The sequence below is a fragment of the Oncorhynchus gorbuscha genome, linkage group LG07 (assembly GCF_021184085.1).
Source record: "Oncorhynchus gorbuscha isolate QuinsamMale2020 ecotype Even-year linkage group LG07, OgorEven_v1.0, whole genome shotgun sequence".
In the NCBI taxonomy this organism is placed as follows: Eukaryota; Metazoa; Chordata; class Actinopteri; order Salmoniformes; family Salmonidae; genus Oncorhynchus; species Oncorhynchus gorbuscha.
In genome coordinates, this window is record NC_060179.1 from 86,609,790 (window position 1) to 86,637,259 (window position 27,470).

A 27,470-nucleotide genomic window follows, 5' to 3' on the forward strand; every position below is an offset into this window, starting at 1 on the left:
TTTCTTCAAACCAAGCTGCTTACCTATTGCAGATTCAGTCTTCCCAGCCTGGTGCAGGTCTACAATTTTGTTTCTGGTGTCCTTTGACAGCTCTTTGGTCTTGGCCATAGTGGAGTTTGGAGTGTGACTGTTTGAGGTTGTGGACAGGTGTCTTTTATACTAATAACAAGTTCAAACAGGTGCCATTAATACAGGTAACGAGTGAAGGACAGTGGAGCCTCTTAAAGAAGAAGTTACAGGTCTGTGAGAGCCAGAAATCTTGCTTGTTTGTAGGTGACCAAGTACTTATTTTCCACCATAATTTGCACAAAAAAAACGAAATCTGGATTTTTTTTCTTCTCATTTTGTCTGTCATAGTTGAAGTGTACCTATGATGAAAATGACATCTCTCATCTTGTTAAGTGGGAGAACCTGCACAATTGGTGGCTGACTAAATACTTCTTTGCCCCACTGTATTTCTACATTTACATAGAATATAGCTGTTTCATTCAGACCTACCTCCCACTGAAATGGCATGGTGTAGTGGATATACAAGGTTTTACTATACATGCCTACACGTGATTGTGTATGTTTGTCCGAGTGTTTCAATGTATTTGTTTGTGTGTGCGTGTTTTGTGTGTGCCTGTGCGTGAACACATGTCCTCCAGAGACGTTTTCGTGGAAGAAGGTAGAGCCGCAGGGTAAAGGTCCGTGCCCCAGGAGGAGACAGTGCTGTTGCATGGTGGGAGATCGGATCATCCTGTTTGGAGGAACCAGGTAAGAGGGTGTAGTGTTGAGTACACATTGTAGTAGTTAGTAGTAGTAGTTAGTAGTAGTGTTTAGGACACATAGTAGTAGTAGTGTTTAGGACACGTAGTAGTAGTGTTTAGGACACGTAGTAGTAGTGTTTAGGACATGTAGTAGTAGTGTTTAGGACACGTAGTAGTGTTTAGGACACGTATTAGTAGTGTTTACGACATGTAGTATTTAGTACACTTAGTAGTAGAAGTAGTAGTAGTGTTTAGGACACGTAGTAGAAGTGTTAGAGCCGATTTGGACATATTTGTATAAAAGACCGAACATACGGAGCTCCATGTATATTTGTGTAAATATATTAAATATGAATGTAAATTATGAAATATTAGGTACGTACCTTTATGATTTATATTTACCTGATTGAGATATATTATTTTGTTGTTAGTGTAACTTTTTGGCCCCCCCTCTTGCCTATTCATTGTATTGTGGTAAGTGTGTTAGGATAAAGGCAGGAAGTTGGGCCTTCGGGAGGGAGTCCTTGCTAGATGCGGGAGCGGTATAGTTTTTTGACCATACAGACATACAGACATACAGACAGGTCATAATATGTATTTTCCATATAAAGTATTCTATGCTTCAAGTTGATTGAAGAATCATTTATTTGTTAGATATAAGAATAATAAACATTTTTGTTGCACCATATCCCTGGATGTCATGGAATGTTTGGCCGTTTGGAAACCTTGACTGTGGACTGTATGCGTACCAAACAACCCCGCTTCAGGCTTGGGCAGTGGCTATGGTAAAGACGAAAGGAAGCCACTACAAGAAGTGTTTAGGACACATAGTAGTAGTGTTTAGGACACATAGTATTAGTGTTTAGGACACATAGTAGTAGTGTTTAGGACACGTAGTAGTAGTGTTTAGTACACTTAGTAGTAGAAGTAGTAGTAGTGTTTAGGACACGTAGTGTTTAGGACACATAGTAGTAGTGTTTAGGACACATAGTAGTAGTGTTTAGGACATGTAGTAGTAGTGTTTAGGACATGTAGTAGTAGTGTTTAGGACACGTAGTAGTAGTGTTTAGCACACGTAGTAGTAGTGTTTAGGACACATAGTAGTAGTGTTTAGGACACATAGTAGTAGTGTTTAGGACACGTAGTAGTAGTGTTTAGGACACGTAGTAGTAGTGTTTAGGACATGTAGTAGTAGTGTTTAGGACACGTAGTAGTAGTGTTTAGCACACGTAGTGTTTAGTACACTTAGTAGTAGAAGTAGTAGTAGTGTTTAGGACATGTAGTAGTAGTAGTGTTTAGGACACATAGTAGTAGTGTTTAGGACACGTAGTAGTAGTGTTTAGGACATGTAGGTAGTAGTAGTGTTTAGGACATGTAGTGTTTAGTACACTTAGTAGTAGAAGTAGTAGTAGTGTTTAGGACACGTAGTAGTAGTAGTGTTGTTTAGGACACGTAGTAGTAGTGTTTAGGACACGTAGTAGTAGTTTTTCGGACATGTAGTAGTAGTGTTTAGGACACGTAGTGTTCCCTCTCACCCCACCCCCCCTAAGTTTTAGATGCACTATTGTTAAGTGACTGTCCCACTGGATGTCATAAGGTGAATGCACCAATTTGTAAGTCGCTCTGGATAAGAGCGTCTGCTAAATGACTTAAATGTAATGTAAATGTAGTACACTTAGTAGTAGAAGTAGTAGTAGTGTTTAGTACACTTAGTAGTAGTAGTAGTAGTGTTTAGTACACATAGTAGTAGAAGTAGTAGTAGTGTTTAGTACACGTCGTATTAGTGTTTAGGACATGTAGTGTTTAGGACATGTAGTAGTCGTGTTTAGGACACGTAGTAGTAGTGTTTAGGACACATAGTAGTAGTGTTTAGGACACGTAGTATTAGTGTTTAGGACATGTAGTGTTTAGGACATGTAATAGTAGTGTTTAGGACACGTAGTAGTAGTGTTTAGGACACATAGTAGTGTTTAGGGCACGTAGTAGTAGTGTTTAGGGCACGTAGTAGTAGTGTTTAGGGCACGTAGTAGTAGTGTTTAGGGCACGTAGTAGTAGTGTTTAGGGCACGTAGTAGTAGTGTTTAGGGCACGTAGTAGTAGTGTTTAGGACATGTAGTAGTCGTGTTTAGGACACGTCGTATTAGTGTTTAGGACATGTAGTGTTTAGGACATGTAGTAGTAGTGTTTAGGACACGTAGTAGTAGTAGTGTTGTTTAGGACACGTAGTAGTAGTGTTTAGGACATGTAGTAGTAGTGTTTAGGACATGTAGTAGTCGTGTTTAGGGCACGTAGTAGTAATAATAATAATAATAGTGCCATTTAGGACTTTTATGACTTACAGTCATGTGTGCATACATTCTACGTATGGGTGGTCCCGGGATTGAACCCACTTCCCGTTTTAGCGCCATGCTCTACCAACTGAGCTACAGGACCACCCTGGTAGTGGTAGCAGCTGACATGTTGAACATTAACAGAACATTAGTAGTAGTGGTAACAGCTGACATGCAGAACATTGTCGGAACATTAATAGTTTAGGACATGCAGAACATTATCAAACATTAGTAGTAGTGGTAGGACCTGACAGTAGAACATTTTAGAACATTAGTAGTAGTGGTTTAGCTGACATGCAGAACATTAGTAGTAGTGGTAGCAGTTGACATGTAGAACATTATCAGAACATTGTAGTAGTTAGCAGTGACATGCAGAACATTATCAGAACATAGTAGTGGTAGCAGCTGACAGCAGAACATTAGTAGTAGTGGTAGTACTGTTGCAGAACATTATCAGAACATTACTAGTAGTAGTAGCAGCTGACATGTTGAACATTATCAGAACATTATTAGTAGTGGTATAGTGTTTAGGACATGTAGTAGTCGTGTTTAGGACACGTTTTAGTAGTGTTTAGGGCACGTAGTAGTAGTGTTTAGGACATGTAGTAGTCGTGTTTAGGACACGTCGTATTAGTGTTTAGGACATGTAGTGTTTAGGACATGTAGGAGTAGTGTTTAGGACCTGTAGTAGTCATGTTTAGGACACGTAGTAGTAGTGTTTAGGGCACGTAGTAGTAGTGTTTAGGACACATAGTAGTGTTTAGGGCATGTAGTGTTTAGTACACTTATTATTAGAAATAGTAGTAGTGTTTAGGACACGTAGTAGTAGTAGTAGTAGTGTTTAGTACACTTAGTAGTAGAAGTAGTAGTAGTGTTTAGTACACGTCGTATTAGTGTTTAGGACATGTAGTGTTTAGGACATGTAGTAGTCGTGTTTAGGACACGTAGTAGTAGTGTTTAGGACACATAGTAGTAGTGTTTAGGACACGTAGTATTAGTGTTTAGGACATGTAGTGTTTAGGACATGTAATAGTAGTGTTTAGGACACGTAGTAGTAGTGTTTAGGACACATAGTAGTGTTTAGGGCACGTAGTAGTAGTGTTTAGGGCACGTAGTAGTAGTGTTTAGGACATGTAGTAGTCGTGTTTAGGACACGTCGTATTAGTGTTTAGGACATGTAGTGTTTAGGACATGTAGTAGTAGTGTTTAGGACACGTAGTAGTAGTAGTGTTGTTTAGGACACGTAGTAGTAGTGTTTAGGACATGTAGTAGTAGTGTTTAGGACATGTAGTAGTCATGTTTAGGGCACGTAGTAGTAGTGTTTAGGACATGTAGTAGTCGTGTTTAGGACACGTATTAGTAGTGTTTAGGGCACGTAGTAGTCGTGTTTAGGACATGTAGTAGTCGTGTTTAGGACACGTCGTATTAGTGTTTAGGACATGTAGTGTTTAGGACATGTAGTAGTAGTGTTTAGGACCTGTAGTAGTCATGTTTAGGACACGTAGTAGTAGTGTTTAGGGCACGTAGTAGTAGTGTTTAGGACACATAGTAGTAGTGTTTAGGGCATGTAGTGTTTAGTACACTTAGTAGTAGAAATAGTAGTAGTGTTTAGGACACGTAGTAGTAGTGTTTAGGACACATAGTGTTTAGTACACTTAGTAGTAGAAGTAGTAGTAGTGTTTAGGACACGTAGTAGTAGTGTTTAGGACACGTAGTAGTAGTGTTTAGGACACATAGTAGTAGTGTTTAGAACACGTAGTGTTTAGGACATGTAGTAGTAGTGTTTAGGACACATAGTGTTTAGTACACTTAGTAGTAGAAGTAGTAGTAGTGTTTAGGACACGTAGTAGTAGTGTTTAGGGCACGTAGTAGTAGTGTTTAGGACATGTAGTAGTAGTGTTTAGGACACATAGTGTTTAGTACACTTAGTAGTAGAAGTAGTAGTAGTGTTTAGGACACATAGTAGTAGTAGTGTTTAGGACACGTAGTAGTAGTGTTTAGGACACGTAGTAGTAGTGTTTAGAACACGTAGTGTTTAGGACATGTAGTAGTAGTGTTTAGGACATGTAGTAGTAGTGTTTAGGACACATAGTGTTTAGTACACTTAGTAGTAGAAGTAGTAGTAGTGTTTAGGACACGTAGTAGTAGTGTTTAGGACTTGTAGTATTTAGTGCACTTCGTACTAGAAGTAGTAGTGTTTAGGACACTTAGTAGTAGTAGTAGTGTTTAGTACACTTGGTAGTAGTAGTGTTTAGTACACTTAGTAGTAGAAGTAGTATTCGTTTTTAGTACATGTAGTGTTTAGTACACATAGTAGTGTTTATTACACGTGGGAGTAGTGTGTAGTAGTAGTGTTTAGTACACTTAGTAGTAGTGTTTAGTACACATAGTAGTGTTTATTACACATAGGAGTAGTGTGTAGTAGTAGTATTTAGTCCACTTAGTAGTAGTAGTGTTTAGTACACTTGGTAGTATTAGTAGTAGTAGTGTTTAGTACACTTAGTAGAAGTAGTAGTAGTAGTGTTTAGTACACTTAGTAGTTGTAGTAGTAGTATTAGTAGTGTTTAGTACACATAGTATTAGTAGTAGTGTTTAGTACGCATATTATTAGTAGTAGTAGAAGTAGTAGTAGTTTTTAGTACACATAGTAGTTGTGTTGAGTACACTTAGTATTAGTAGTAGCGTTTAGTACACTTAGTATTAGTAGTAGTGTTTAGTACACTTAGTAGTAGTAGTGTTTAGTACACTTAGTAGTAGTAGTGTTTAGTACACTTAGTGGTAAAAGTAGTAGTAGTGTTTAGTACACTTAGTAGTAGTGTTTAGTACACTTAGTGTTAGTAGTAGTGTTTAGTACACTTAGTAGTAGTAGTGTTTAGTACACTTAGTAGTAGTAGTAGTGTTTAGTACACTTAGTGGTAGAAGTAGTAGTAGTGTTTAGTAGTAGTAGTAGTGTTTATTACACTTAGTAGTAGTAGTAGTGTTTAGTACACTTAGTAGTAGTAGTGTTTAGTACACTTGGTGGTAGTAGTGTTTAGTACACAGAGTATTAGGAGTAGTGTTTAGTACACTTAGTATTAGTAGTAGTGTTTGGTACACTTAGTAGTAGTAGTGTTTAGTAAACTTGGTAGTAGTAGTGTTTAGTATGATAATCATTTAGTTCAGTTATCTTTGTTGGCCATCTTGAAGCATATGGGGACAGCAGACTGGGATAGGGAGAGATTGAATATGTCCGTAAACACATCAGACAGCTGGTCTGAGCATACTCTCATACTCAGCCTCGCGATGTACCCGGTTAAATGTCTTACTCACGTCGGCCACGGAGATGGAGAGCCCATGGTCCTTGGTAGTGGGCTGCGTCGGTGGCACTGCCAACCTCTTGATGCTCCCCATCCCGGATCCGGGATCGTGACTACGGCTCAAGCTCATTACCATAACGCAAAATGTAAATAAATATTCTTAGAAATATTTAACCTCCACACATTAACAAGTCCAATAGCTCAAATGAAAGATAAACACCTTGTTCATCTACACAGCAAGTCAGATTTCGAAAATGTTTTACGGCGAAAACATAGCACATATTTATATTAGATCACCACCGAAACAAAAGACAAGCGGCAGCCATTTTGTCCCAGAAAATATAAAATTTAAAAGTAGGATTAAAAAATAAATAATTCACTAACCTTTTGAAAATCTTCATCAGATGACAGTAATATTACATGTTACACAGTACATTTTTTTTTTTTTCAATAATATGCCATTTATATCCATAAATCTCTGTTTACAATGACGACATTTAAAAAATGCTACTCAAATGTCCGGAGAAATGATGATAGCTCCGACAGATAACATCAGATAACAAGCAATAAACATGACTAAATATACATGTTCTACATATAGTGACAAAGATACACTTCTTCTTAATGCAACCGCTGTATTAAATGTATTTTTAACGTTACAGAAATCGTTCACTGGGCTATACAATGAGACGGCGCTCAGATATTAGCAGTATGTCTCCTCTACGTTTGGAGTCCACAGAAACCCAAAATAACCACATAAATATTCCCTTACCTTTGATGTTCTTCGATCAGAAGACATAGAAGGAGTCATACTTACCCAATACATCGTTTGGTTTCACGTTGTGTGTCTCTGTATTAGCATATGCTAACAGCTTCAGCTGAAATGCATCCAAAATTACTTCTGGTCCAGCACTCTTGCGCATCAAAACTTCCAATTTACATATTATATGTCGACTAAACTGGTCAAACTATGTGCAGAATCGAGCTTTATGATGTTTAACATGTAAAACAATGAACATGTAAAACAATGAACAGCGCGAACAGACAAACCGGCTTCAATTGCTGGATCATGGAAAAGAACGTCCCCCAAATCGGCCGCGCGCAATAGAGTGCATGTAATTTGAGAGTGACTCGAGCATTTTCGCCCGCCAAACGACGAGGGCTCATGGGATTCTAACAATGAATCCGCCATTTGAAAGCAGGCATCGCGCTGAACAAATACATACTGTTCCCAGATCGGTAGCTGCCTGGGAAGGGTGGGGGCGATGACGTCAAAGTTGACCCAACTTTTCTCTTCACAAGAGAGAGTTTGGGAGAAAGGCTGCCCTGAGAGTTCTGCTTTACATACAGACATAATTTAAACGGTTTTAGAAACTTTAGAGTGTTTTCTATTCAATAATAATTATTATATGCATATATTAGCAATTTTGGGACAAAAATATTTTCAGTTTACTATGGGCACGCGCTTCCTCCAAAGGGGGCAGTAATTGAGGGCTAGTCTTAAGTGGTTTAAAGCGGACAAAGAAGGTGTTTAGTTTGTCTGGACGTCGGCTGATTTTCTTTTTGTAATCTTTGATTGTCTGTAGACTCCGCCACATCTCGTGTCTAAGCCGTTGAATTGTGACTCCACTTTGACCCTATACTGACATGTCGCTTGTTTGATTGCCTTGCAGAGGGAATAACTACACTGTTTGTATTCGCTCATATTCTCGGTCATCTATCCATGGTTAAATGAGGTGGTTCGCGCTTTCAGCTTTGCACGAATGCCGCCATCTATCCACAGTTTTTGGTTCGGATAGGTTTAATAGTAAAACTAGGTACAGCATCTCCTATGCACTTCCTTATAAACTCACTCACCGAATTAGCGTATAAATCTATATTATTCTCTGAGGCTGCCCCGAACATGTCCCAGTCCGCGTTATCAAAATAATCTTGAAGTGTGGATTCCAATTGGTCTGAGCAGCGTTGAGTGGTCCTTGTTTCTGCCTATAGGAGGGGAGAAGCAAAATGGAGTTGTGGTCAGATTTGCAGAACAGAGGGCGGGGTAGGGTCTTGTATGCATCAAGGAGGTTCAAGAAGTTCAATGCATCAAGGAAGAGTAAATGTCCTTAAGGCCCCAGCCTCAAGGGCTCCATGTCTCGGGCAGCAGTGTGAGAGCCAGCCCATGTCCAGAACAGCAGGGTAACTAACATGTTGTCTCCTCTCTACAGCCCATGTCCAGAACAGCAGGGTAACTAACATGTCTCCTCTCTACAGTCTCCTCTCTACAGCCCATGTCCAGCAGGGTAACCATGTCCAGAACAGCAGGGTAACTAACATGTTGTCTCCTCTCTACAGCCCATGTCCAGAACAGCAGGGTAACTAACATGTCTCCTCTCTACAGCCCATGTCCAGAACAGCAGGGTAACTAACATGTCTCCTCTCTACAGCCCATGTCCAGAACAGCAGGGTAACTAACATGTCTCCTCTCTACAGCCCATGTCCAGAACAGCAGGGTAACTAACATGTCTCCTCTCTACAGCCCATGTCCAGAACAGCAGGGTATCTAACATGTCTCCTCTCTACAGCCCATGTCCAGAACAGCAGGGTATCTAACATGTCTCCTCTCTACAGCCCATGTCCAGAACAGCAGGGTATCTAACATGTCTCCTCTCTACAGCCCATGTCCAGAACAGCAGGGTAACTAACATGTCTCCTCTCTACAGCCCATGTCCAGAACAGCAGGGTATCTAACATGTCTCCTCTCTACAGCCCATGTCCAGAACAGCAGGGTATCTAACATGTCTCCTCTCTACAGCCCATGTCCAGAACAGCAGGGTAACTAACATGTCTCCTCTCTACAGCCCATGTCCAGAACAGCAGGGTAACTAACATGTCTCCTCTCTACAGCCCATGTCCAGAACAGCAGGGTAACTAACATGTCTCCTCTCTACAGCCCATGTCCAGAACAGCAGGGTATCTAACATGTCTCCTCTCTACAGCCCATGTCCAGAACAGGGGATGGGAGATGAGTTTAACCTCATGGATCATTCTGACCTCTACATACTAGACTTCAGTAAGTATCCCCTCTCGTTCTCACACTCATTCACTCTCTCTTTCAATTCAAAGGTGTTTATTGGCATGATAAACATATGTTTACATTGCCAAACAAAGTGAAATAGATAATAAACAAAAGTCAAATAAACAATGAATGAATGAGAGTGAATGACCTGGTCATAGTAAACACCTACAGTCAGAAAGTGTTTATAGACTTATTTTGTTACAGCCTGAATTCAAAATTACATTTACATTACATTTAAGTCATTTAGCAGACGCTATAAGGTGCATTCACCTTATGACATCCAGTAGAACAGTCACTTTACAATAGTGCATCTAAATCTTAAAGGGGGGGTGAGAAGGATTACTTATCCTATCCTAGGTATTCCTTAAAGAGGTGGGGTTTCAGGTGTCTCCGGAAGGTGGTGATTGACTCCGCTGTCCTGGCGTCGTGAGGGAGTTTGTTCCACCATTGGGGGGCCAGAGCAGCGAACAGTTTTGACTGGGCTGAGCGGGAACTGTACTTCCTCAGTGGTAGGGAGGCGAGCAGGCCAGAGGTGGATGAACGGATGGATTAAATAGATTTTTTTTCTCACCCATCTACACGCAATAACCCGTCATTTCTAATTATTCAAGCTCTGTCAAATTGGTTGTTGATCATCGCTAGACAGACATTTCCAAGTCTTGCAATAGATTTTCAAGACGATTTAAATCAAAACTGTAACTAGGCCACTCAGGAACATTCAATGTCGTCTTGGTAAGCAACTCCAGTGTATATTTGGCCGTGTTTTGGGTTATTGTCTTGCTGAAAGGTGAATTTGTCTCCCTGTGTCTGCTGGAAAGCAGACTGAAACAGGGTTTTCTCAAATTTGGCCTGTGCCTCTCTCTATTACGTTTATTTTCATCCTAAAAAAATCTCCTAGTCCTTGCCAATGAATTTTATTTTATTTTTAACTTAACCTTTATTTAACTAGGCAAGTCAGTTAAGAACAATGATGGCCTACCAAAAGGCCTCCTGTGGGGTTGGGGGCTGGGATAAAAAATATAGGGCAAAACACATCACGACAAGAAAATGAACGAAAAGCATACCCATAACATGATTCAGCCATCCTTGAAAATATGAAGTGGTACTCAGTGGTGCCTTTCAAATCCAATTTCATTTGTTACATACGCAGAATACAACAGGTGAAATGCTTACTTCAAAGCCCTTAACCAACAATGCAGTATTAAGAAAATAAGAATAACAAATGATTAAATAGCAGCCGTAAATAACAATAGCGGGGCTATATACAGGGGTACCGGTACAGAGTCAATGTGGAGGCTATATACAGGGGGTACCGGTACAGAGTCAATGTGGAGGCTATATACAGGGGGTACCGGTACAGAGTCAATGTGGAGGCTATATACAGGGGGTACCGGTACAGAGTCAATGTGGAAGCTATATACAGGGGGTACCGGTACAGAATCAATGTGCGGGGGCACCATTATCGAGGTATTTGAGGTAATATCTACATTTAGGTAGAGTTATTAAGGTGACAATGCATTGATAATAACAGAGAGTAGCAGCAGCATAGGGGGGGGGGTGCAAATAGTCTGGGAAGCCATTTGATTAGCTGTTCAGGAGGCTTATACAGTGGGGCAAAAAAGTATTTAATCAGCCACTGATTGTGCAAGTTCCCCTACGTAAAAAGATGAGAGGCCTGTAATTTTCATCATAGGTATAGCCTAGTGGTTCAACCATAGCCTAGTGGTTAGAGCGTTGGACTGGTAACCAGAAGGTTGCGAGTTCAAACCCCCAAGCTGACAAGGTACAAATCTGTCGTTCTGCCCCTGAACAGGCAGTTAACCCACTGTTCCTAGGGCCGTCATTGAAAATAAGAATTTGTTCTTAACTGACTTGCCTGGTTAAATAAAGGTTAAAATAAAATAAATAAAAAAACTATGACAGACAAAATGAGGGAAAAAAATCCAGAAAATCACATTGTAGGATTTTTAATGAATCTATTTGCAAATTATGGTGGAAAATAAGTATTTGGTCAATAACAAAAGTTTATCTAAAAAAATACACCTGTATTTTTGTAGTGACTGGGTATATTGTTATACCATCCAAAGTGTAATTAATACAGTTGAAGTCTTAGCCAAATAAATTTCAACTCAGTTTTTTACAATTCCTGACATTTAATCCTAGTAAAAATTCCCACATAATTTTCCCTCCTCATGATGCCATTTATTTTGTGAAGTGCACCAGTCCCTCCTGCAGCAAAGCACCCCCCATAACATGATGCTGCCACCCCCGTGCTTCACAGTTGGGATGGTGTTCTTCGGTGTGGAAGCCTCCCCCTTTTTCTTCCAAACATAACTTTGGTCATAATGGCCAAACAGTTCTATTTTTGTTGTAATTTCAGAAAATGTCCATAATACACTCTTTACAAAACATTAATTACTCCTGCCCTTTGCATGACAGACTGGCCAGGTGAATCCAGGTGAAAGCTATGATCCCTTATTGATGTCACTTGCTAAATCCTAACCTTCTACTGAAGATGTTTAATGGGTCAAATAAATTGACTCTCTTTGTGTGAATGATTAGAGCTATGATACGTCCTGTGACTCATCATGTTAAAGGTGTTTTTGTCTCCTGCTGTACCAGGTCCTAATCTGAAGACATTATGCCAGCTAGCTGTTATTAACTACAGTCTTGACCAGGGTGGTCTACCACACGACATCAGGTAATTCTTCATTTTCTTTCCTACTCTTCTTCCTTTTGTCCTTCTCTCTCCTTCACTTCCTTTTATCCTCCTTTTCACTCTTCCTCTTTTCTCTTCTTCCTCTTCCTCATCTTCCCTCTCGTCCTCTTATCTTCCATTCCTCATGAAACCAGACATATTGTCTATTCTCTTCTTCCCTCCTTCTCCCCATATCTCCTCTTCTTCTCTCTTCTCTCTTCTCTCTTCCACTTCTTCCCCAACCAGTACTCATATGGGTTATTTTATCACCCCTTTATTTTCTAGTTACTATTGCACAGCCTTGCCAGTGTCTCGTCCCATTATATGGTCATCGTTTTATATTCCACGCTTGACAACTAATGTTCTGATAATGTTCTGCATGTCAGCTGCTACCACTACTACTAATGTTCTGATAATGTTCTGCATGTCAGCTGCTACCAGTACTACTAATGTTCTGATAATGTTCTACATGTCAACTGCTACCACTACTACTAATGTTCTGATAATGTTCTGCATGTCAGCTGCTACCACTACTACTAATGTTCTGATAATGTTCTACATGTCAACTGCTACCACTACTACTAATGTTCTGATAATGTTCTACATGTCAACTGCTACCACTACTACTAATGTTCTGATAATGTTCTACATGTCAGCTGCTACCACTACTACTAATGTTCTGATAATGTTCTGCATGTCATCTGCTACCACGACTACTAATGTTCTGCATGTCAGCTGCTACCAGTAATACTAATGTTCTGATAATGTTCTGCATGTCAGCTGCTACCACGACTACTAATGTTCTGATAATGTTCTGTGTGTCAGCTGCTACCACTACTACTAATGTTCTGATAATGTTCTGCATGTCATCTGCTACCACTACAACTAATGTTCTGCCTGTCAGCTGCTACCACTACTACTAATGTTCTGATAATGTTCTGCATGTCATCTGCTACCACTACTACTAATGTTCTGCATGTCAGCTGCTACCACTACTACTAATGTTCTGATAATGTTCTGCATGTCAGCTGCTACCAGTACTACTAATGTTCTGATAATGTTCTACATGTCAACTGCTACCACTACTACTAATGTTCTGATAATGTTCTACATGTCAGCTGCTACCACTACTACTAATGTTCTGATAATGTTCAACATGTCAGCTGCTACCACTACTACTAATGTTCTGATAATGTTCTACATGTCAACTGCTACCACTACTACTAATGTTCTGATAATGTTCTACATGTCATCTGCTACCACGACTACTAATGTTCTGCATGTCAGCTGCTACCAGTAATACTAATGTTCTGATAATGTTCTGCATGTCAGCTGCTACCACGACTACTAATGTTCTGATAATGTTCTGTGTGTCAGCTGCTACCACTACTACTAATGTTCTGATAATGTTCTGCATGTCATCTGCTACCACTACAACTAATGTTCTGCCTGTCAGCTGCTACCACTACTACTAATGTTCTGATAATGTTCTGCATGTCATCTGCTACCACTACTACTAATGTTCTGCATGTCAGCTGCTACCACTACTACTAATGTTCTGATAATGTTCTGCATGTCAGCTGCTACCAGTACTACTAATGTTCTGATAATGTTCTACATGTCAACTGCTACCACTACTACTAATGTTCTGATAATGTTCTACATGTCAGCTGCTACCACTACTACTAATGTTCTGATAATGTTCAACATGTCAGCTGCTACCACTACTACTAATGTTCTGATAATGTTCTACATGTCAACTGCTACCACTACTACTAATGTTCTGATAATGTTCTACATGTCAACTGCTACCACTACTACTAATGTTCTGATAATGTTCTACATGTCAGCTGCTACCACTACTACTAATGTTCTGATAATGTTCTGCATGTCATCTGCTACCACGACTACTAATGTTCTGCATGTCAGCTGCTACCAGTAATACTAATGTTCTGATAATGTTCTGCATGTCAGCTGCTACCACGACTACTAATGTTCTGATAATGTTCTGTGTGTCAGCTGCTACCACTACTACTAATGTTCTGATAATGTTCTGCATGTCATCTGCTACCACTACAACTAATGTTCTGCCTGTCAGCTGCTACCACTACTACTAATGTTCTGATAATGTTCTGCATGTCATCTGCTACCACTACTACTAATGTTCTGCATGTCAGCTGCTACCACTACTACTAATGTTCTGATAATGTTCTGCATGTCAGCTGCTACCAGTACTACTAATGTTCTGATAATGTTCTACATGTCAACTGCTACCACTACTACTAATGTTCTGATAATGTTCTACATGTCAGCTGCTACCACTACTACTAATGTTCTGATAATGTTCAACATGTCAGCTGCTACCACTACTACTAATGTTCTGATAATGTTCTGTATGTCAGCTGCAACCACTACTACTAATGTTCTGATAATGTTCTGCGTGTCAGCTGCTACCACTACAACTAATGTTCTGATAATGTTCTGTATGTCAGCTGCTACCACAACTGCTAATGTTCTGATAATGTTCTACATTTCAACTGCTACCACTACTACTAATGTTCTACATTTCATCTGCTACTACTACTAATGTTTCATGTGATCTGCTACCACTACTACTAATGTTCTGATAATGTTCTGCGTGTCAGCTTGTACCACTACTACTAATGTTCTGATAATGTTCTACATGTCAGCTGCTACCACTACAACTAATGTTCTGATAATGTTCTGCGTGTCAGCTGCTACCACTACTACTAATGTTCTCACAATGTTCTGCGTGTCAGCTGCTACCACTACTACTAATGTTCTGATAGTGTTCTGCGTGTCAGCTGCTACCACTACTACTAATGTTCTCACAATGTTCTGCGTGTCAGCTGCTACCACTACTACTAATGTTCTGCATGTCAGCTGCAACCACTACTCCTAATGTTCTGATAATGTTCTGCATGTCAGCTGCTACCACTACTACTAATGTTCTGCATGTCAGCTGCAACCACTACTCCTAATGTTCTGATAATGTTCTGCGTGTCAGCTGCTACCACTACTACTAATGTTCAGCTGCTACCACAACTCCTAATGTTCTGATAATGTTCTGCGTGTCAGCTGCTACCACTACTACTAATGTTCTGCATGTCAGCTGCTACCACTACTACTAATGTTCTGCATGTCAGCTGCTACCACTACTACTAATGTTTTGGTAATGTTCTGCGTGTCATCTGCTACCACTACTACTGATGTTCTGCATGTCATCTGCTACCACTACTACTAATGTTCTACATTTCAGCTGCTACCACTACTACTAATGTTCTGATAATGTTCTGCATGTCATCTGATACCACTACTACTCTTGCTCTGCATGTCAGCTGCTACCACTACTACTAATGTTCTGATGATGTTCTGCATGTCAGCTGCTACCACTACAACTAATGTTCTGATAATGTTCTTCATGCCAGCTGCTACCACTACTACTAATGTTCTGATAATGTTCTACATGTCAGCTGCTACCACTACTACTAATGTTCTGCATGTCAGCTGCTACCACTACAACTAATGTTCCGATAATGTTCTGCATGTCAGCTGCTACCACTACTACTAATGTTCTGATAATGTTATGCATGTCATGTGCTACCACTACTACTAATGTTCTGCATGTCAGCTGCTACCACTACTACTAATGCTCTGATAATGTTCTGTGTGTCAGCTGCTAGCACTACAACTAATGTTCTGATAATGTTCTGCATGTCAGCTGCTACCACTACTACTAATGTTCTGATGATGTTCTGCATGTCACCTGCTACCACAACTCCTAATGTTCTGATAATGTTCTGCGTGTCAGCTTCTAACACTACTACTAATGTTCTACATGTCAGCTGCTACCACTACTACTAATGTTCTGATAATGTTCTTCATGCCAGCTGCTACCACTACTACTAATGTTCTGATAATGTTCTGCATGTCAGCTGCCACCACGACTACTAATGTTCTGATAATGTTCTGCATGTCAGCTGCTACCACTACTACTAATGTTCAACATGTCAGCTGCTACCACTACTACTAATGTTCTGATAATGTTCTGCATGTCAGCTGCTACCACTACAACTAATGTTCTGATAATGTTCTTCATGCCAGCTGCTACCACTACTACTAATGTTCTGATAATGTTCTACATGTCAGCTGCTACCACTACTACTAATGTTCTGCATGTCAGCTGCTACCACTACAACTAATGTTCCGATAATGTTCTGCATGTCAGCTGCTACCACTACTACTAATGTTCTGATAATGTTATGCATGTCATGTGCTACCACTACTACTAATGTTCTGCATGTCAGCTGCTACCACTACTACTAATGCTCTGATAATGTTCTGTGTGTCAGCTGCTAGCACTACAACTAATGTTCTGATAATGTTCTGCATGTCAGCTGCTACCACTACTACTAATGTTCTGATAATGTTATGCATGTCATGTCCTACCACTACTACTAATGTTCTGCATGTCAGCTGCTACCACTACTACTAATGCTCTGATAATGTTCTGTGTGTCAGCTGCTAGCACTACAACTAATGTTCTGATAATGTTCTGCATGTCAGCTGCTACCACTACTACTAATGTTCTGATGATGTTCTGCATGTCACCTGCTACCACAACTCCTAATGTTCTGATAATGTTCTGCGTGTCAGCTTCTACCACTACTACTAATGTTCTACATGTCAGCTGCCACCAGTACTACTAATGTTCTGATAATGTTCAACATGTCAGCTGCTACCACTACTACTAATGTTATGATAATGTTCTGTATGTCAGCTGCTACCACTACTACTAATGTTCTGATAATGTTCTGCGTGTCAGCTGCTACCACTACAACTAATGTTCTGATAATGTTCTGCGTGTCAGCTGCTACCACTACAACTAATGTTCTGATAATGTTCTGCATGTCAGCTGCTAACACAACTGCTAATGTTCTGATAATGTTCTGCGTGTCAGCTGCTACCACTACTACTAATGTTCTGATAATGTTCTGCCTGTCAGCTGCTACCACTACTACTAATGTTCTGCATGTCATCTGCTACCACTACTACTAATGTTCTGCATGTCAGCTGCTACCACTACAACTAATGTTCTGATAATGTTCTGCATGTCAGCTGCTACCACTACTACTAATGTTCTGATAATGTTATGCATGTCATCTGCTACCACTACTACTAATGTTCTGCATGTCAGCTGCTACCACTACTACTAATGCTCTGATAATGTTCTGTGTGTCAGCTGCTAGCACTACAACTAATGTTCTGATGATGTTCTGCATGTCAGCTGCTACCACTACTACTAATGTTCTGATAATGTTCTGCATGTCAGCTGCTACCACTACTACTAATGTGCAACATGTCAGCTGCTACCACTACTACTAATGTTCTGATAATGTTCTGCATGTCAGCTGCTACCACGACTACTAATGTTCTGATAGTGTTCTGCGTGTCAGCTGCTACCACTACTACTAATGTTCTGATAATGTTCTGCATGTCAGCTGCTACCACTACAACTAATGTTCTGATAATGTTCTGATAATGTTCTGCGTGTCAGCTGCTACCACTTCTACTAATATTCCGATAATGTTCTTGCATGTCAACTGCTACCACGACTACTAATGTTCTGATAATGTTCTGCGTGTCAGCTGCTACCACTACTACTAATGTTCTGATAGTGTTCTGCGTGTCAGCTGCTACCACTACTACTAATGTTCTGATAATGTTCTGCTTGTCAGCTGCTACCACGACTACTAATGTTCTGCATGTCAGCTGCTACCAGTACTACTAATGTTCTGATAATGTTCTGCATGTCAGCTGCTACCAGTACTACTAATGTTCTGATAATTTTCTGCATGTCAGCTGCTACCAGTACTACTAATGTTCTGATAATGTTCAACATGTCAGCTGCTACCACTACTACTAATGTTATGATAATGTTCTGTATTTCAGCTGCTACCACTACTACTAATGTTCTGATAATGTTCTGCGTGTCAGCTGCTACCACTACAACTAATGTTCTGATAATTTTCTGCATGTCAGCTGCTACCACAACTGCTAATGTTCTGATAATGTTCTGCGTGTCAGCTGCTACCACTACTACTAATGTTCTGCATGTCAGCTGCTACCACTACTACTAATGTTCTGATAATGTTCTGCATGTCATCTGCTACCACTACTACTAATGTTCTGCATGTCAGCTGCTTCCACTACTACTAATGTTCTGATAATGTTCTGCCTGTCAGCTGCTACCACTACTACTAATGTTCTGCATGTCAGCTGCTACCACTACTACTAATGTTCTGGTAATGTTCTACATGTCAGCTGCTACCACTACTACTAATGTTCTGCATGTCAGCTGCTACCACTACAACTAATGTTCTGATAATGTTCTGCATGTCAGCTGCTACCACTACTACTAATGTTCTGATAATGTTCTGCATGTCATCTGCTACCACTACTACTAATGTTCTGCATGTCATCTGCTACCACTACTACTAATGTTCTGATAATGTTCTGCGTGTCAGCTGCTACCACTCCTACTAATGTTCTGATAATGTTCTGCCTGTCAGCTGCTACCACTACTACTAATGTTCTGATAATGTTCTGCATGTCATCTGCTACCACTACTACTAATGTTCTGCATGTCAGCTGCTACCACTACTACTAATGTTCTGATAATGTTCTACATTTCAGCTGCTACCACTACTACTAATGTTCTGCATGTCATCTGCTACCAGTACTACTACTGTTCTGATGATGTTCTGCATGTCACCTGCTACCACAACTCCTAATGTTCTGATAATGTTCTGCGTGTCAGCTTCTACCACTACTACTAATGTTCTGATAATGTTCTGCATGTCAGCTGCTACCACTACTACTAATGTTCTGATGATGTTCTGCATGTCAGCTGCTACCACTACTACTAATGTTCTGATAATGTTCTGCATGTCAGCTGCTACCACTACTACTAATGTTCAACATGTCAGCTGCTACCACTACTACTAATGTTCTGATAATGTTCTGCATGTCAGCTGCTACCACGACTACTAATGTTCTGATAGTGTTCTGCGTGTCAGCTACTACCATTACTACTAATGTTCTGATAATGTTCTGCATGTCAGCTGCTACCACTACAACTAATGTTCTGATAATGTTCTGATAATGTTCCGCGTGTCAGCTGCTACCACTTCTACTAATGTTCTGATAATGTTCTGCATGTCAGCTGCTACCACTACTACTAATGTTCTGATAATGTTCTGCGTGTCAGCTGCTACCACTACTACTAATGTTCTGATAGTGTTCTGCGTGTCAGCTGCTACCACTACTACTAATGTTCTGATAATGTTCTGCTTGTCAGCTGCTACCACTACTACTAATGTTCTGCATGTCAGCTGCTACCAGTACTACTAATGTTCTGATAATGTTCTGCATGTCAGCTGCTACCAGTACTACTAATGTTCTGATAATTTTCTGCATGTCAGCTGCTACCAGTACTACTAATGTTCTGATAATGTTCAACATGTCAGCTGCTACCACTACTACTAATGTTCTGCATGTCAGCTGCTACCACTACTACTAATGTTCTGATAATGTTCTGCCTGTCAGCTGCTACCACTACTACTAATGTTCTGCATGTCAGCTGCTACCACTACTACTAATGTTCTGGTAATGTTCTACATGTCAGCTGCTACCACTACTACTAATGTTCTGCATGTCAGCTGCTACCACTACAACTAATGTTCTGATAATGTTCTGCATGTCAGCTGCTACCACTACTACTAATGTTCTGATAATGTTCTGCATGTCATCTGCTACCACTACTACTAATGTTCTGCATGTCATCTGCTACCACTACTACTAATGTTCTGATAATGTTCTGCGTGTCAGCTGCTACCACTCCTACTAATGTTCTGATAATGTTCTGCCTGTCAGCTGCTACCACTACTACTAATGTTCTGATAATGTTCTGCATGTCATCTGCTACCACTACTACTAATGTTCTGCATGTCAGCTGCTACCACTACTACTAATGTTCTGATAATGTTCTACATTTCAGCTGCTACCACTACTACTAATGTTCTGCATGTCATCTGCTACCAGTACTACTACTGTTCTGATGATGTTCTGCATGTCACCTGCTACCACAACTCCTAATGCTCTGATAATGTTCTGTGTGTCAGCTGCTAGCACTACAACTAATGTTCTGATAATGTTCTGCATGTCAGCTGCTACCACTACTACTAATGTTCTGATGATGTTCTGCATGTCAGCTGCTACCACTACTACTAATGTTCTGATAATGTTCTGCATGTCAGCTGCTACCACTACTACTAATGTTCAACATGTCAGCTGCTACCACTACTACTAATGTTCTGATAATGTTCTGCATGTCAGCTGCTACCACGACTACTAATGTTCTGATAGTGTTCTGCGTGTCAGCTACTACCATTACTACTAATGTTCTGATAATGTTCTGCATGTCAGCTGCTACCACTACAACTAATGTTCTGATAATGTTCTGATAATGTTCCGCGTGTCAGCTGCTACCACTTCTACTAATATTCCGATAATGTTCTGCATGTCAACTGCTACCACGACTACTAATGTTCTGATAATGTTCTGCGTGTCAGCTGCTACCACTACTACTAATGTTCTGATAGTGTTCTGCGTGTCAGCTGCTACCACTACTACTAATGTTCTGATAATGTTCTGCTTGTCAGCTGCTACCACGACTACTAATGTTCTGCATGTCAGCTGCTACCAGTACTACTAATGTTCTGATAATGTTGTGCATGTCAGCTGCTACCAGTACTACTAATGTTCTGATAATTTTCTGCATGTCAGCTGCTACCAGTACTACTAATGTTCTGATAATGTTCCGCGTGTCAGCTGCTACCACTTCTACTAATATTCCGATAATGTTCTGCATGTCAACTGCTACCACTACTACTAATGTTCTGATAATGTCAGCTGCTACCACTACTACTAATGTTCTGATAATGTTCTGCATGTCAGCTGCTACCACTACTACTAATGTTCTGATAATGTTCTGCATGTCAGCTGCTACCACGACTACTAATGTTCTGCATGTCAGCTGCTACCAGTACTACTAATGTTCTGATAATGTTGTGCATGTCAGCTGCTACCACTACAACTAATGTTCTGATAATTTTCTGCATGTCAGCTGCTACCACAACTGCTAATGTTCTGATAATGTTCTGCATGTCAGCTGCTACCACTACTACTAATGTTCTGCATGTCAGCTGCTACCACTACTACTAATGTTCTGATAATGTTTCATGTCATCTGCTACCACTACTACTAATGTTCTGCATGTCAGCTGCTACCACTACTAATGTTCTGATAATGTTCTGCATGTCAGCTGCTACCACTACTACTAATGTTCTGATAATGTTCTGCTGTCAGCTGCTACCACTACTACTAACATAATGTTCTGTTCATAATGTTCAGCTGTCAGCTGCTACCACTACTACTAATGTTCTGCATGTCAGCTGCTACCACTACAACTAATGTTCTGATAATGTTCTGCATGTCAGCTGCTACCACTACTACTAATGTTCTGATAATGTTCTGATGTCAATACCACTACTACTAATGTTCTGCATGTCATCTGCTACCACTACTACTAATGTTCTGATAATGTTCTGCGTGTCAGCTGCTACCACTCCTACTAATGTTCTGATAATGTTCTGCCTGTCAGCTGCTACCACTACTACTAATGTTCTGATAATGTTCTGCATGTCATCTGCTACCACTACTACTAATGTTCTGCATGTCAGCTGCTACCACTACTACTAATGTTCTGCATGTCAGCTGCTACCACTACTACTAATGTTCTGATAATGTTCTGCATGTCATCTGCTACCACTACTACTAATGTTCTGCATGTCAGCTGCTACCACTACTACTAATGTTCTGATAATGTTCTGCCTGTCAGCTGCTACCACTACTACTAATGTTCTGCATGTCAGCTGCTACCACTACTACTAATGTTCTGGTAATGTTCTACATGTCAGCTGCTACCACTACTACTAATGTTCTGCATGTCAGCTGCTACCACTACAACTAATGTTCTGATAATGTTCTGCATGTCAGCTGCTACCACTACTACTAATGTTCTGATAATGTTCTGCATGTCATCTGCTACCACTACTACTAATGTTCTGCATGTCATCTGCTACCACTACTACTAATGTTCTGATAATGTTCTGCGTGTCAGCTGCTACCACTCCTACTAATGTTCTGATAATGTTCTGCCTGTCAGCTGCTACCACTACTACTAATGTTCTGATAATGTTCTGCATGTCATCTGCTACCACTACTACTAATGTTCTGCATGTCAGCTGCTACCACTACTACTAATGTTCTGATAATGTTCTACATTTCAGCTGCTACCACTACTACTAATGTTCTGCATGTCATCTGCTACCACTACTACTAATGTTCTGCCTGTCAGCTGCTACCACTACTACTAATGTTCTGATAATGTTCTGCATGTCAGCTGCTACCACTACTACTAATGTTCTGATAATGTTCTGTGTGTCAGCTGCTACCACTACAACTAATGTTCTGATAATGTTCTGCATGTCAGCTGCTACCACTACTACTAATGTTCTGATAATGTTCTGCGTGTCAGCTTCTACCACTACTACTAATGCTCTTCATGTCAGCTGCTACCACTACTACTAATGTTCTGATAATGTTCTGCGTGTCAGCTGCTACCACTACTACTAATGTTCTGCATGTCAGCTGCTACCACTACTACTAATGTTCTGATAATGTTCTACATTTCAGCTGCTACCACTAATACTAATGTTCTGATAATGTTCTGCATGTCAGCTGCTACCACTACTACTAATGTTCTGATAATGTTTTACATTTAAGCTGCTACCACTACTACTAATGTTCTGCATGTCATCTGCTACCACTACTACTAATGTTCTGATAATGTTCTACATTTCAGCTGCTACCACTACAACTAATGTTCTGATAATGTTCTGCATGTCAGCTGCTACCACTACTACTAATGTTCTGATAACTAATGTTCTGCTACCACTACTACTAATGTTCTGCATGTCAGCTGCTACCACTACTACTAATGTTCTGATAATGTTCTGCATGTCATCTGCTACCACTACTACTAATGTTCTGCATGTCAGCTGCTACCACTACTACTAATGTTCTGATAATGTTCTGCATGTCAGCTGCTACCACTACTACTAATGTTCTGATAATGTTCTGCCTGTCAGCTGCTACCACTACTACTAATGTTCTGATAATGTTCTACATTTCAGCTGCTACCACTACTACTAATGTTCTGCATGTCATCTGCTACCACTACTACTAATGTTCTGATAATGTTCTACATTCAGCTGCTACCACTACTACTAATGTTCTGATAATGTTCATCTGCTACCACTACTACTAATGTTCTGCTAATGTTCTGTCAGCTGCTACCACTACTACTAATGTTCTGATAATGTTCTACATGTCAGCTGCTACCACTACTAACTAATGTTCTGATAATGTTCTGTGTGTCAGCTGCTACCACTACAACTAATGTTCTGATAATGTTCTGCATGTCAGCTGCTACCACTACTACTAATGTTCTGATAATGTTCTGCATGTCAGCTGCTACCACTACTACTAATGTTCTTCATGTCAGCTGCTACCACTACTACTAATGTTCTGATAATGTTCTGCGTGTCAGCTTCTACCACTACTACTAATGCTCTTCATGTCAGCTGCTACCACTACTACTAATGTTCTGATAATGTTCTGCGTGTCAGCTTCTACCACTACTACTAATGCTCTTCATGTCAGCTGCTACCACTACTACTAATGTTCTGATAATGTTCTACATTTCAGCTGCTACCACTAATACTAATGTTCTGATAATGTTCTGCATGTCAGCTGCTACCACTACTACTAATGTTCTGATAATGTTTTACATTTAAGCTGCTACCACTACTACTAATGTTCTGCATGTCATCTGCTACCACTACTACTAATGTTCTGATAATGTTCTACATTTCAGCTGCTACCACTACAACTAATGTTCTGATAATGTTCTGCGTGTCAGCTGCTACCACTACTACTAATGTTCTGATAATGTTCTACATTTCAGCTGCTACCACTAATACTAATGTTCTGATAATGTTCTGCATGTCAGCTGCTACCACTACTACTAATGTTCTGATAATGTTTTCAGCTGCTACCACTACTACTAATGTTCTGCATGTCATCTGCTACCACTACTACTAATGTTCTGATAATGTTCTACATTTCAGCTGCTACCACTACTACTAATGTTCTGATAATGTTCTGCGTGTCAGCTGCTACCACTACTACTAATGTTCTGATAATGTTCTGCCTGTCAACTGCTACCACTACTACTAATGTTCTGCATGTCAGCTGCTACCACTACTACTAATGTTCTGATAATGTTCTACATTTCAGCTGCTACCACTACTACTAATGTTCTGATAATGTTCTGCATGTCAGCTGCTACCACTACTACTAATGTTCTGATAATGTTTTACATTTCAGCTGCTACCACTACTACTAATGTTCTGCATGTCAGCTGCTACCACTACTATGTTCTGCATGTCAGCTGCTACCACTACTACTAATGTTCTGATAATGTTCTGCATGTCAGCTGCTACCACTACTACTAATGTTCTGATAATGTTCTGCATGTCATCTGCTACCACTACTAATGTTCTGATAATGTTCTGCATGTCAGCTGCTACCACTACTACTAATGTTCTGATAATGTTCTGCGTGTCAGCTGCTACCACTCCTACTAATGTTCTGATAATGTTCTGCCTGTCAGCTGCTACCACTACTACTAATGTTCTGATAATGTTCTACATTTCAGCTGCTACCACTACTACTAATGTTCTGCCTGTCAGCTGCTACCACTACTACTAATGTTCTGATAATGTTCTGCGTGTCAGCTGCTACCACTAATACTAATGTTCTGATAATGTTCTACATTTCAGCTGCTACCACTACTACTAATGTTCTGCCTGTCAGCTGCTACCACTACTACTAATGTTCTGATAATGTTCTACATTTCAGCTGCTACCACTACTACTAATGTTCTGCCTGTCAGCTGCTACCACTACTACTAATGTTCTGATAATGTTCTGCGTGTCATCTGCTACCACTACTACTAATGTTCTGCATGTCAGCTGCTACCACTACTACTAATGTTCTGATAATGTTCTACATGTCAGCTGCTACCACTACTACTAATGTTCTAATGCTACCACTACTACTAATGTTCTGATAATGTTCTGCATGTCAGCTGCTACCACTACTAATGTTCTGATAATGTTCTGTGTCAGCTGCTACCACTACTACTAATGTTCTGATAATGTTCTGCATGTCATCTGCTACCACTACTACTAATGTTCTGCATGTCAGCTGCTACCACTACTACTAATGTTCTGATAATGTTCTACATTTCAGCTGCTACCACTACTACTAATGTTCTGATAATGTTCTGCGTGTCAGCTGCTACCACTAATACTAATGTTCTGATAATGTTCTGCCTGTCAGCTGCTACCACTACTACTAATGTTCTGATAATGTTCTGCATGTCATCTGCTACCACTACTACTAATGTTCTGCATGTCAGCTGCTACCACTACTACTAATGTTCTGATAATGTTCTACATTTCAGCTGCTACCACTACTACTAATGTTCTGCATGTCATCTGCTACCACTACTACTAATGTTCTGCCTGTCAGCTGCTACCACTACTACTAATGTTCTGATAATGTTCTACATGTCAGCTGCTACCACTACTACTAATGTTCTGATAATGTTCTGTGTGTCAGCTTCTACCACTACTACTAATGTTCTGCATGTCAGCTGCTACCACTACTACTAATGTTCTGATAATGTTCTGCATGTCAGCTGCTACCACTACTACTAATGTTCTGATAATGTTCTTCATGTCAGCTGCTACCACTACTACTAATGTTCTGATAATGTTCTGTATGTCAGCTGCTACCACTACTATTAATATTCTGATAATGTTCTGTGTGTCAGCTGCTACCACTACTACTAATGTTCTGATAATGTTCTGCATGTCAGCTGCTACCACTACTACTAATGTTCTGATAATGTTCTGCGTGTCAGCTGCTACCACTACTACTAATGTTCTGATAATGTTCTGCCTGTCAACTGCTACCACTACTACTAATGTTCTGCATGTCAGCTGCTACCACTACTACTAATGTTCTGATAATGTTCTACATTTCAGCTGCTACCACTAATACTAATGTTCTGATAATGTTCTGCATGTCAGCTGCTACCACTACTACTAATGTTCTGATAATGTTTCTACATTTCAGCTGCTACCACCACTACTACTAATGTGCATGTCTGCTACCACTACTACTAATGTTCTGCATGTCAGCTGCTACCACTACTACTAATGTTCTGATAATGTTCTGCATGTCAGCTGCTACCACTACTACTAATGTTCTAATGTTCTGATAATGTTCTGCATGTCAGCTGCTACCACTACTACTAATGTTCTGATAATGTTCTGCATGTCAGCTGCTACCACTACTACTAATGTTCTGATAATGTTCTGCATGTCAGCTGCTACCACTACTACTAATGTTCTGATAATGTTCTGCATGTCAGCTGCTACCACTACTACTAATGTTCTGATAATGCATGTCAGCTGCTACCACTACTACTAATGTTCTGATAATGTTCTGCATGTCAGCTGCTACCACTACTACTAATGTTCTGATAATGTTCTGCATGTCAGCTGCTACCACTACTACTAATGTTCTGATAATGTTCTATGTCAGCTGCTACCACTTACTAATGTTCTGCCATGTCAGCTGCTACCACTACTACTAATGTTCTGATAATGTTCTGCATGTCAGCTGCTACCACTACCACTACTAATGTTCTGATAATGTTCTGCATGTCATGTTCTGCCTGTCAGCTGCTACCACTACTACTAATGTTCTGATAATGTTCTACATGTCAGCTGCTACCACTACTACTAATGTTCTGATAATGTTCTGCATGTCAGCTGCTACCACTACTACTAATGCTACCACTACTATAATGTTCTGATAATGTCAGCTGCTACCACTACTACTAATGTTCTGATAATGTTCTAATGTTCTGCTACCACTACTACTAATGTTCTGCATGTCAGCTGCTACCACTACTACTAATGTTCTGATAATGTTCTAATGTCAGCTGCTACCACTACTACTAATGTTCTGATAATGTTCTGCATGTCAGCTGCTA

The 27,470-nt window shown here is 40.1% G+C and overlaps 2 protein-coding genes across 2 annotated transcripts in view; both read left to right on the forward strand.

Moving 5' to 3' along the window:
• Positions 1-27,470, forward strand: part of LOC124039065 (AT-rich interactive domain-containing protein 4B-like) — a 908,546-nt gene that overhangs the window by 657,294 nt on the left and 223,782 nt on the right. The window lies entirely within an intron of this gene.
• The window catches only part of LOC124040452 (kelch domain-containing protein 3-like), a 225,925-nt gene that overhangs the window by 129,816 nt on the left and 68,639 nt on the right, over positions 1-27,470 (forward strand). Inside the window, exons 8-10 of the mRNA XM_046357667.1 lie at positions 648-756; positions 9,356-9,429; positions 12,058-12,136. Of these exons, the coding sequence (XP_046213623.1) occupies positions 648-756; positions 9,356-9,429; positions 12,058-12,136 (262 nt within the window). The remainder of the gene's footprint in view (positions 1-647; positions 757-9,355; positions 9,430-12,057; positions 12,137-27,470) is intronic.